The sequence below is a fragment of the Sinocyclocheilus grahami genome, unplaced genomic scaffold, assembly GCF_001515645.1.
Source record: "Sinocyclocheilus grahami isolate Dianchi unplaced genomic scaffold, SAMN03320097.WGS_v1.1 scaffold125.1, whole genome shotgun sequence".
NCBI classification, from domain to species: domain Eukaryota; kingdom Metazoa; phylum Chordata; class Actinopteri; order Cypriniformes; family Cyprinidae; genus Sinocyclocheilus; species Sinocyclocheilus grahami.
Window position 1 is genome coordinate 1,588,816 of NW_015505304.1, and position 12,166 is coordinate 1,600,981.

General features: G+C 38.4%; 2 protein-coding genes across 3 annotated transcripts in view; one reads left to right on the forward strand and one right to left on the reverse strand.

The window, feature by feature from the left end:
• The window catches only part of atxn7 (ataxin 7), a 43,543-nt gene extending 39,075 nt beyond the window's left edge, over positions 1-4,468 (forward strand). For both annotated transcript variants that reach the window (XM_016278778.1, XM_016278777.1), the window contains 6 exons: positions 28-296; positions 443-635; positions 726-847; positions 931-1,805; positions 3,490-3,632; positions 3,731-4,468. In XM_016278778.1, the coding sequence (XP_016134264.1) occupies positions 28-296; positions 443-635; positions 726-847; positions 931-1,805; positions 3,490-3,632; positions 3,731-3,748 (1,620 nt within the window). In that variant the 3' untranslated portion in view covers positions 3,749-4,468. The remainder of the gene's footprint in view (positions 1-27; positions 297-442; positions 636-725; positions 848-930; positions 1,806-3,489; positions 3,633-3,730) is intronic.
• A 2,393-nt stretch (positions 4,469-6,861) lies between these two features.
• On the reverse strand, positions 6,862-11,890 carry LOC107590178 (26S proteasome non-ATPase regulatory subunit 6-like). The gene is made up of 7 exons (XM_016278802.1): positions 11,617-11,890; positions 10,734-10,837; positions 8,215-8,323; positions 7,536-7,704; positions 7,380-7,457; positions 7,141-7,281; positions 6,862-6,906 (listed from the first exon to the last, which is right to left on the reverse strand). The coding sequence occupies exons 1-6, from the start codon at positions 11,759-11,761 to the stop codon at positions 7,185-7,187; spliced, it is 702 nt and encodes a 233-aa protein (XP_016134288.1). The 5' UTR covers positions 11,762-11,890; the 3' UTR covers positions 6,862-6,906; positions 7,141-7,184.
• Positions 11,891-12,166: the final 276 nt, after the last annotated feature.

Here is a 12,166-nt window from a genome sequence, read left to right on the forward strand (position 1 = left end):
CCCCCCCCCCCCCCCATTTATCCACAGACACATTCCATAAGCCAGAGGAGGGCGGTGCTCGGGCGACGGCAACGCTTTGACACGCTTCTCGCTGAGCACAAGAGCAAAGCGCGCGACAAGGAGCTGCAGTTCAGGTTGGACCCTTCACACCCAGCACCCCCTCTCAGGGACCCTCACCCTCCCCCCTCCCGTAACTCACAAGACCCTCACCCGGTCTCCCATGGCAATGGCACTGCCGATGCCACCAAGCCTTTGCCCCACAGCAAACCCAAACCTCATAATTCTGGGCTTCCACGGTGAGTTGCTTCCTCCTGCCCCACTATTTACTCTAAACCGGCTTCCTTTTGATTGATTAGCCAAATTTGTTATAGACCTCCAGTTGTTCTTTGTTCGGGTGGTTGACAACGAAAGCAAATGTTAGGGTGCTTTTCTGTGTCTTCAGACTCAACAGCAGTAACTCTCACAGTGGAGGAGACCCAGCCATGGCCCAAGACCAGGCCCACCATTCTCACCCAGCCCCTGTTGGCACAGAGACCAACCGCTTCTCCAGTGACGAGGGAGAGAACGAGGAAAGAGAGGAGGGCACAGAGAAACTGGACTGCCATTATTCAGGTTACCACCCACGACCAGCTGCTGTAAGTATAAGAAACCTTGTGATCTTAAAGTATTAGGGAGTTTTTTTTCTTTTTGAACCAATGTGCAATTCCTTTTCTGCCTCTAATCAGTTCTGCACTTTTGGAAGTCGATTGTACGGTAGAGGTTGTTATGCGTTCGACCGGCGCTGGGATCAAGTACGGTGTGCTCTCACCACCATGTTGGACAAGCATGTCAACTCACAATTGTGGAAGTAAGTGTGTTGAGACCCTTCCCACTTCTCCATTGCTCCATTAAACACAATCCTTATTATGATTTCTTGCATTTACTTTGTAGGAAAATCCCTCTAGCGTTAGAGAACTCGGCAACAACACCGACAACCTCTCACCGGACAAGCACAAACTCCCATTCTTCCTCATCCTCCTCCATTTCTGCAGGGTTTCTCAGCTTGTCCTCACCACCGCCTTATGACAGCAAGCCAGTCCTGTCATATGGCACCACCCTGAACGCCCGCTCTTCTCCACAAGCCTCCGCCACTGAGCAGCCCGCCTACAGTGGCACTTCTAGACAAGTGTCAGCCTCATCACCCCAGATGCCTTCAGCCCACTCGTCCTCGCTACCCTCGTTGGGCTCCAACCGACCCCTTAAATCCCGATCTGGTACAAAGTCCTTTAAGGCTCGGGAGCCATCCTCCAGCCTAAGTAACTCTATCGTCAAGGGCAGTACTAACAGCAGTGCTAGCATCAGCGGTAGTCTCAGTTCAGGCAAGAAGCGGAAAAATAGTTCCCTGCTTACCACCCATAGCACTTACACCTCTGACTCTTTCTCATCCTCATCTTTTAAGAAGAACTGTGCGGTAAACTCGGGCAGCCTTGGCAGCACCTACCACACCTCGCTTGCCTCCACCCCCTCTTCATCTTCATCGTCATCAATGTTGTCATCATCCCACAGCGGGGTTTACAGTGTGGGGGTGAATTGCACCCCAGGCAGGGCCAACTCTTTGAGCTTGAGGCAGGAGTCGACAGGACGTGGCCCTCCCTCAGGCAGCCCAGCCGAGTCCATTAAACGCATGAGTGTAGTGATGAACAGCAGTGACTCCACCCTCTCCCTCGGGCCATTTGTTCACCAGAGCAGCGATCATCATGCAGATTCACGTCTGGAAGCCAAAAGGAGGAAAGGCTCACCTGGCTCTAGTAGCCTCAACAGCACAGGTGCATAAACCTTGTTTTTTACTTTCATTTCAGTTTTGATCTAGATTCTGTTTCATTTCAGTTAGTTTTAATCTGGTTTCTGTTTAATCATATTTTGGTTTCAGTCCAGTTTGTTTAATTTCAGTTTAGTTCTAATCAGTACTCTGTCATTTTAGTATTAATCCAGGTTCTTTTTCATTTCAGTTTAGTTTTAAATGCAGTTTTTATTCATTTCAGTTTATTTATTTATTTATTTGTTTACATTTTGGATTCAAATAAGTTTGTTTGATAAAGTTTCTGTTTACTTTTCAAGTTTTAATCCAGATTTCTGTATGTCATTTAAGTATTAATCCAGTTTCTGTTTCATTCCACTTTTAATTTGGTTTCTGTTTTAATTTAAAATTTAGTTTTAATCCCATTATGTTTAATCTCAGTTTAGTTTTGATCTGGTTTCTGCGTCATTTCACATTAGTATATCAATCCTGTTTCTTTTTCATCTTTTAGTTTTCATCCAGTTTCTATTTCAGTTTCTGTTTTATTACAGGTAGATTTAATTTGGTTTCTGTTTTATTTCAGTTTACTTTAGTGTTAATCCAGTTTTAGATTCAAATGAATTTCTTTGATCCGGTTTCTTTTTAGTTTTTATCCAGACTGTCTAATGCTTCTTTAGTATTTATCCATTTTCTATTTAATTTCAGTTCATTTAATTTTGCTCTCTGCTTCATTTCAGTCATCTCAATCTAAATTGCTATTTCTTCTCAATTTGGCTTCAGTCATTTTTTTTCCCATTGTGTCTAATGTCATTTTAGTAATATTCTATTTTTTATTTCTATTATATTTCAATTTAGTTGTGATCTGGTTTCTGTGTCATTTCACATTAGTATCAACCCCATTTCTGTTTCATCTTAGTTTAGTTTTGATCTAGTTTTGATTTCACTTCATTTTAGTATTAATCCAGTTTCTGTTTCCTTCCAGTTAGATTTAATTTGGTTTCTGATTTATTTCAGTTTAGTTTTAATCCCGTTATTTTTAATCAGATTTTAGTTTTGATCCGATTTCTGTTTCACTTTGGTGTTAATCCAGTTTTAGATTCAAATAAATTTCTTTGATCTGGTTTTTGTTTCGTTTTAATCCAGACTGTCTAATGCCTTTTTAGTTTTTATCCATTTTCTATTTTATTTCAGTTAATTTAATTTAGCCGTTTCATTTCAGTTTAGTTTCAATCTAAATTTCTATTTAATCTCAAATTGGCTTCAATCCTTTTTTCATTGTCTAATGTCTTTTTAGTAATAATCTAGTTTCTATTTCTATTCTATTTCTGTTCAGTTGTGATCTGGTTTCTGTGACATTTCACATTAGTATCAATTCTGTTTCATCTTGGTTTAGTTTTGTTCCAGTTTTAAAGTTTTACTTTGATCGGTTGCTTTTTCATTTCAGGTTACAATTTTGCTATTGTTTCATTTCAGTTTAGTTCTGTTCAAGTTTTTTTTACACTTCACCACTCTTCAAAGTTTACTTCAAAATTGAACAGGGATCATACAGAACTGTCAGACTGATCAATCTCACTTTTTTCTGCATTCTCATCGTTATATAAGTCCTAAAACACTATGATCCCAAAATCACTTGTAGACTTGATATTATTATATGCCGTTTGCTTGATTTCATAGTGCTGTCTCTTATTCAGATTTTGTAATGACTTTGACAGTGTCTGGAGCAGGAGGGGGAGGAGGACAAGGTCCTGGCAGGCCCAAAATGGCCAAGTCTCCATCAATCAACAACATCCACAGCAAGCACGCTCGCTCTATACCTGGACCACCAGGGCTCCCTAACAATTCACACATACATCAGGTTAGTTTGTTTTCCTTCCTCGTTTTAGTTTAGAATGTAATATCATCTCTTTCCTCTTAGACATTACATTTCCATACTTGTGTGTGTGTTTCCCACAGCCAAAGGCTCGTCCCTGACACAGGTGAGGAGGCTCTGAGCATGCTGAGCAGTAGGCTGGACCCAGAGCTCCCTCAGCCCCCTCATGTCACTCTGCACGAGGCCTTCTTTTTCTCTTACTCTTCCCACAATCCTCAGGGTGGAATGCACACTGGGTGGCCCATTGATGTCCTTCGTGAGGATTTCCTCCCAAAGCCATGCAGGGGCACTCTCCGGGGATAGGATAATAAGCCAGAGAGATATAGTTCTCCTGTCGGAGGTTATAATGAATCTATACAATGCACCATTGGGTACAAAGCCTGCTTCGTAGATCATGAGCTGCCCAGCCTGAGCACTTGCGCTGGGGTCGGAAGGTACAGATTTGGGCTGGTGCGTAGCCTCGCCAACACTACCAAGCATGGAAGGGATGTGTGACGTGAACAAGATGAGTTGCTTTACCGATATTCTTCGGTATGTTAGCTTGAAGGTGTGGACATACTGGACATACTGGAAACTGTAATCCTACTCCGCCTTGGAGGAAGTGTACAGGAGAGGAACATCCCTAAAGTAGACACACAGTCAACTTAAGTTAGTCATACACATGATCTCTCACTGGAAGGCTGTATTAGATTGAGCTACACTCACTGCAGATAGACATGACAGGAGTGGAGTTTCAACATGAGCAACCTAAACTTAAAGATTATGCAAACTATACATTTTTTTAGACCACATTTTGTTTACAGGTTAGCAAATGTATAGCAAACAGAACAAAATATTTATCGTATACCATTTTCCATTTATTTTTGAAAAGTTTTCATTTAGATTTGATTGTTTTATTTCAAGGGGATTTTTTTTTTAACTTCTTTCAGAGAAGCTAAAAGAGAGTTCTTTTAGGCTGATTTATTGCAATTTATTTTTTTACAAAAAAATCCAACCCCAAATCAAATACCTTGCATTAGCTAACACTAGTTTTTTTTTTGTTTGTTTTAGACATGCTAGTAGCCTAGCATGTCTTTACTGAATCCTGAGCAACAGTCGTCTCTTGAAGCTCCAGAAAACACTGTAATCCTCTTAAAAAACATGCCTTGGACAACACAGATATTTTAGGTACATTAAGGGCTTGATTCAGTGAACCTTTTAGCACATGCAAAAATTGCTCCAGTCGGAGCAAAATGAGAGACGGCAGGTGACGTTTCACCTCCTCCAGTTACCCATCGTAGCACTAAAGAAGCATGTGCTGAAATCTTAATGTACTAAAATCTGCAGTCTCGCTCAAATGATTGTAGGAGAGTTTCCTGGTGAAGATGTCTTAGGCATGGTATCGTTATGTGCCGTTTCAATCTCAGAAAGGGGCTTGTGGCTAGATGACGTTGAGCCTTAGACCAACATGACAGACACACTATCATCTCAGCAATGGAGTAGACATCTACACAACTCCCAATACTGTGAGACACATAAACAGTAGTCTGGCCAGCACCATCTCATCCAATAACCACTACCTTGTACTGCGACTGAACGTTCCTGCATTGATCCCACACAAGCTTTTGTTCTTTGTGACCCTAAAGAGGTTAGTAGCTAGACATTCTGATTTAAATCTGTCAACTTAAACGCAATAGATCCTTCTTTGGCTAATTAATCTTCATAAGAGATCTTGAGGTGGATTTTGTTGTGTAAGTTGGGGCTTCTCTTTAAAACTTCTGTAAATTACTGAACTCCACTGATGTCAGTCAGCAATGGTTGCTGAGAAGTAGAGCATGGTTTTTTTTTTTCTTGTGTATTTTTTTTCCCTTCTGCTTTTTCGTACACGAAACCGAATTCAAATATTGAAGTATCCCTATTTCAGAATACATATTTTGTTAAAGAATTGTACATATGGAGATGTATTTTTGCACTGGCATTTTCGTAAACGATTTTTGGTACAGTTGAGATCATTATTATTTATTTAGTAAATGGAAACATTCTAAGATTATTAGAAGTGGTTCACTGCCAAGCCGATAATGCAATACGCCACTCTATCCGAACACAGCTTCTTGTTAGTCGCATGCCGAGTTCCCCCAGACAGATTGTTGCCACAGTAGTGGGAAACCATCCACCGTATACTATATTGTTTTCTAGGTGTTAATAGTGCTTCTTTTCGCTCGTGATGCCTCCCCATCTCGAACCACGAGATCAGAGAATGTGATCAAAATGGCCCGTTTAACTGTGCAAAAGTTTTCTGGCTGGCTGATGTATTTTGTAGGACTTTTCTAACTGGGTGAGGGAACAAAACCGTTGTACAGTGCAAAATGTGCACCACTGTTGCCAAACGTTGTAATTGGATACACTGCTTTTTAATTACTTGTTCATTTGCTTTTAACGCTGACAAAAAAAGAGAAAGTGCCTGAATTAGTTTCTCATCAACTGTTGTTATGGCAGAGCTTTTTATTTCATGTATTCTTTTTTTCACAGTACTTGAATGTTATATAAGGGTTTAGAAACTTTTTAAACCTGCCTAGCAATCTCACACATCGCCCTTTTCCCCTTCAAGTAGAGCGGTAACTCTGATTGATGAAATGCATGGCAGAGGAGTAACACTTACTTGACAATGACATGAGAAAAGCTTCTTATCTGTCTCTTGTATTCTTTTATGACTACTTTTGATAGAAATTTTCAAAGCGAGGGGGATAGATATTTTTGTGGCTACGTCTGTGATTTCAACCAATGTTTTAGGCAGATAAATGTACTGTTTACCTTGAAATTGTAACTCCACTGTTTTCAGATGTTGAAAGCTTTGTGAAGATGTTTGATTAAAAACCACAGATCTGGAATGTGAATCGAAGATGATAAACGCAGTTTGCTTTTTGGGGAAGAAGCCTCTACATATAAAGTTGTGTACAAGTGTGTATATTTTGATTTTTTTTTCTGTCTTTTTTTGTATACATATTCAAAAATCATTTGATCAGCTGGACTTTTGTGTGTTGGCTGCTATGTAATTCATGAACAAACAGTAGGGTAGATTTACTTAATATTTAAAGATTGTATAGTATATTTGTTTTGTAACAAGTTTCTGTAAATATATAAAAAAAATAATTTATACAGTTATTTATAAGAAAAATGTGTCTGCCTCAGTTTTTTTTTTCCAGTTGCTCGCACACCAAAGACAAACTCAAATGTTTCCTCCAATTCAGTTTTATTATATTCTGTACATAAAACAAGTCATGTTCTCAAGAAAAGACGAGTATTGATCAAACGTCATGTAATATTTAAAGATTGTATAGTATATTTGTTTTGTAACAAGTTTCTGTAAATATATAAAAAAAAATAATTTATACAGTTATTTATAAGAAAAATGTGTCTGCCTCAGTTTTTTTTTCCAGTTGCTCGCACACCAAAGACAAACTCAAATGTTTCCTCCAATTCAGTTTTATTATATTCTGTACATAAAACAAGTCATGTTCACAAGAAAAGACGAGTATTGATCAAACGTCATGTGCTGGACTACATGTTGATCACTCTGGACAGCTTCTGCACTCTGTTCAGCAGGAGATCGCCCTTCTTTATGGTTTCCTGGTACTGCCAGTTCTTACTATCAGGTCTGTGGGGGAAAAAAAAAAAAAGACAAGAAATGCATTTAGCTAACGATAACCAACAGAGATTTAAATGACTAATCCACACAAACATTAAGGTCCTCACCTGTTGGTTTCCACAATCTCATTGACTTTGTCGATCTTGCAATGTAAACGTCCTGCAGCGATAAATCGCGACAGCTCCCTTGAGAAAGAAAAAGACCAAAGTGAGCATAAAATAATGAACGTTTACATAGTTGTTTATATGACCATGGGAGCGTACTGGTCGATGAACTCTGTGCTGACTCCAAACGCTTCGGCCATGTATCCCAGCGTTAGAGAGCGGTAGGATTCCAGGAGCTGGCTGTAGGCCAGGATGCGCATCTCTCGGACATAGTAACGGTAATGAGGAGCAAACAACCAGTCTTGCTTCATCTCCTGTTCCACTCGAGCTACAGAAGAGAAACAGATGGAAACTCTGACCAAAACATTTTAAACAATAACAGACCAGCAGACTTACAGAAGTACGTTCAATAAACATGGCAAATAAATAAGCAATAACATAGTTTCCTCAATTGTTCTTTAAAGTCTGCTGTGCCAATATTTCACTTACCTAATGACTGAAAGAAGTATCCCAGCGTTAGAGAGCGGTAGGATTCCAGGAGCTGGCTGTAGGCCAGGATGCGCATCTCTCGGACATAGTAACGGTAATGAGGAGCAAACAACCAGTCTTGCTTCATCTCCTGTTCCACTCGAGCTACAGCAGAGAAACAGATGGAAACTCTGACCAAAACATTTTAAACAATAACAGACCAGCAGACTTACAGAAGTACGTTCAATAAACATGGCAAATAAATAACATAGCTTACAACATTAATCTTAAAACAGAGCGTGGCTAGTTAAGCAATAACATAGTTTCCTCAATTGTTCTTTAAAGTCTGCTGTGCCAATATTTCACTTACCTAATGACTGAAAGAATACAGAATAACGGCACTCGTAGAGAGAGAAGAGGTACTGACGGACAGCAGGTAAACTGTGCAACACCTCCAAGATCTCAGCACCCTTAATTACCTGAGAGAAGACAAGAGATTTGATCATTTCATGCATTAAGCTATTACTATTAAGAATCAATTGTTTTTATTAGGTTCATTTTTTTTGCCAATATAACATACAGGAAGTCCTTTCCTAGCAGACAACTTTTTGTGTTGCTCTCAATAAGAGTGTCTGCAAAATGCATTAAATATAAACTTCTAGATATGATTCAATAAAGCAGGAGTTTTCAAACGGTGGTCCTGCAGCCTTAAAGGAACACTCCACTATTTTTGAGAAAAGGCTTATTTTCCAACTCCCCTAGAGTTAAACAGTTGAGTTTCACGGCCTAATCAGATAAATGATCTATGCTAAGCTACAGCTAAAAGTGCTACCGCCAGACCCGGAGATCGGCTGAATGGATTCGAAAACGGTAAAACTCAACGGTTTAACTCTAGGGGAGTTTGAAAATGAGCCTATTTTCAAAAATAGTGGCGTGTTCCTTTAAGGGGGTGATAGAAGGTAAATGAGGAGACGATGTAAAATGTATATTTAGGTCTTTCAAAGTTAACTTTTTAATGATGTTTTAACAATGATTTTGAAAACATTTAGACATATTCCTGTTTCATTGTGCTTTCTAATGACAGATCTAAAATCATGACATTAACAGTGATTATTTAATTCAATTGATCTCTTAATTTTTAAAATTAAAAGGATAGTTCACCTTCAGTTGTTGGTACCCATTGACTTGCATAGTGTTTCAAAAATAGTGGCGTGTTCCTTTAAGGGGGTGATAGAAGGTAAATGAGGAGACGATGTAAAATGTATATTTAGGTCTGTCAAAGTTAACTTTTTAATGATGTTTTAACAATGATTTTGAAAACATTTAGACATATTCCTGTTTCATTGTGCTTTCTAATGACTGATCTAAAATCATGACATTAACAGTGATTATTTAATTCAATTGATCTCTTAATTTTTAAAATTAAAAGGATAGTTCACCTTCAGTTGTTGGTACCCATTGACTTGCATAGTGTTTTTTTTTCATGTAAGGCAATGGGAACCAGCAACTGAAGGTGAACTATCCCTTTAAGAATTCTTTTTTTTTTATTTTTTTTTATTTTGAAGGCACGAAAAATATTATTTTTCTTTTCATATTTTTAATATATCTCCTATGTAGGGTTGGGTACCTTCCAGGCTGTGTGTTGAGTTATTTTGAGGGGACTGCAAATTTACACTGTTATACAAGCTGTACACTCACTACTTTACATTGTAGCAAAGTGTCATTTCTTCAGTGTTGTCACATGAAAAGATATATTAAAATATTTACAAAAATGTGAGGGGTGTATTCACTTCTGTGAGATAATGTATTTCAACTGTAGGGCTAATACAATATGCCCCCTATATGAATATTATATAGACCTATTGTTTAAATCAAATTTATGCTTTAAAAGTAGGGTAATCATAGCAGGTTTCATCCATAGTCTGTCCGTTTAAACATCTGTGTTTAGCTTCAAATGGCGTTTTTGACGACAGTGTTATATAAAAATTTTTGCATTCCGATTCTGACATCCAAAGGCACAACAATAAAAATGTTCTCTTATTACATGGATTTTACCCATTTCCCTCCACTTGTTCCCAGTGTTTTTCTGCCACTACTATGCGCGCGCAGCTGCAAGTGACGTAACTGTGACGTCTAATCCAAATTGGTCTATAGTGAGACGCAGAGGCCGGAAATCACCGCGAGCGTCACGCGTGCTTCAGTATTTGTGTAGTAAACAAAACTGTGTTTCCGCACATTCATACATACAGAGGCAAGCGGAACATGCAGGATTCATATTTAAACCGTCTTTTTGCATTTTAATATTCACAGACACTAGTTCATATCGCGATTCGAATTAAGTGGCAGTGGCTACTTTTGCTTTATTCATCCAAAATTGGCAAATTCCGTGGCATTCCGCGCTATAGAGTAAATTACGTTTTTATGAATGGACTCATTTTCGCAGAAACCATATGGCCCTAGAAATGTAACCACACTTCAGAACATTTCGGCTTGCCCTGTGTGTTGTTTGAACGAGTTGCAGGGGTGACCTCACATCACAGGGTCTCTTTCTCTCTGTAGCGTATGCGCCCAGATGCGTTCTCGGGTACCGAAATGTGGCACCGATTGATTTAACGTGAATTGGTACTCGGTAGTACCGACGCAATTCGGTCGGTACCCTTAAAAGTACCGAGTTCGGTACCCAACCCTACTCTTTATATTGTGTGCAAAACTTTTTTAATTCTTTGATGAATAGAAAGTACAGCAATTAATTTAAATCTTATCTTTACTGTCACTTTTGATCAATTTTATGTATCCTTATTGAATAAGAGAATACATTTATTTCCAAAAAAAAAAAAAACATCTAACATCAATTGTACATACACTGTTTTTTTTTAGGCTAGATCTCACCTTCTCTCTCAGGTCCGGCCTCTTGAGTGCGATCATACACACATACACAGTGTACGTGACGAATGTCTTGTAGTCCATAAGCTCATATGAGGTGAATGTGGACACTGGTGATTTAATAAGAATATTGGCAACACTTCAGTGTCCAATTCTCACTATTGACTAGTTGGTTATTACCATGAATATTACTAGATATTGGCTGTTTATTATTAATTAAAAAGCACATATTAATGTCTTGTTCTGCAAGCCCTTATTCTAAATCCTTAATCCTACCCAAATCTTAAACTTTACAACTACTTTACTAAGTATTAATAAGCAGTAAGTAGGAGTATTTTGAGGCAAAGGTCAGTTAATAGTGAGAACTTGACGCTAATCTAAAGTGTGACCAGAATTATGTAGTTACGTGAAATAATTAAAAGTATTAAAAATCATTGTATCATTAACTTGTCGAGGTTGACATAGGATTTAGAAAGCAATTAGAAATAAGTAATGCAATACTTTTTGGAGAGAGTGATTTGTACTGTAATCTAATTACACTGTTGAAGATGTGATTAATTGCTTTTTTAGAGTAACTTACCCAACACTGCTTTCAAGAATAAACGTAAACTGTGACAACGGTCCCAGGTTTACACTATATTATACTAAAGCAATTAAGAAAACTAACAATGGACATTCAAAAGTGCCAGAAGACGAAATGTGTAGCTGAAAACAACCAAACACATTAGCAGCTAATGAGCTAGTGTGCTACTTGGTTTAGCCTGTCAGCTAACGAAACCTCAAGAGGCAGGGACATTACAAAGCTCGTGCATATAACGTCCCTGCAGTGGTACAGAAACGTAGACATATATCTGCTAAACGAGCAGCATGTGTGAGTGAATGAACTCACTGTTGAGTTTGATGGCGTCCATTAGCTCGCTCCTCACTTTAGCATCCTGTCTGTGATCATTCAGAGTCAGCGAAAACTTCAGCTGAGCTATCCTCAGATTGGGGTTTTTAGGTAAACCCTCTTCCTCCAGGTTTTCCAAAGGCATATTTGCAGAGTTAAAAGAGATCCAGAGAAGGACGGGAGTCTAGGTTTTGACTCGGAGTGACAACGATGACTACGGGGAAATCTAAACAAAAAAAAAGGTGAATTCACTTCCTCTTGCTCGAGACAACGACGCGGGGAAAACACAGTCTAACAAAGTCAAACAACGTAACAAAAATAATAACACTGCCCTCATCTGGTTGTATGTTATATTGGGGGTTTCAGGGTTTTCGATCTTTTATGCCACGGACCCCAAAAATGATCATCCTATATTTTCAAAGACAGCTATATATATATATATATATATAGTAACAGTATTCTTCATCAAAGAAAAGTTCAGTTTTAAAAGTTACATTTTAGTCATTAAAAAAAATAAAAATAATATATATATATATATATATATATAGCT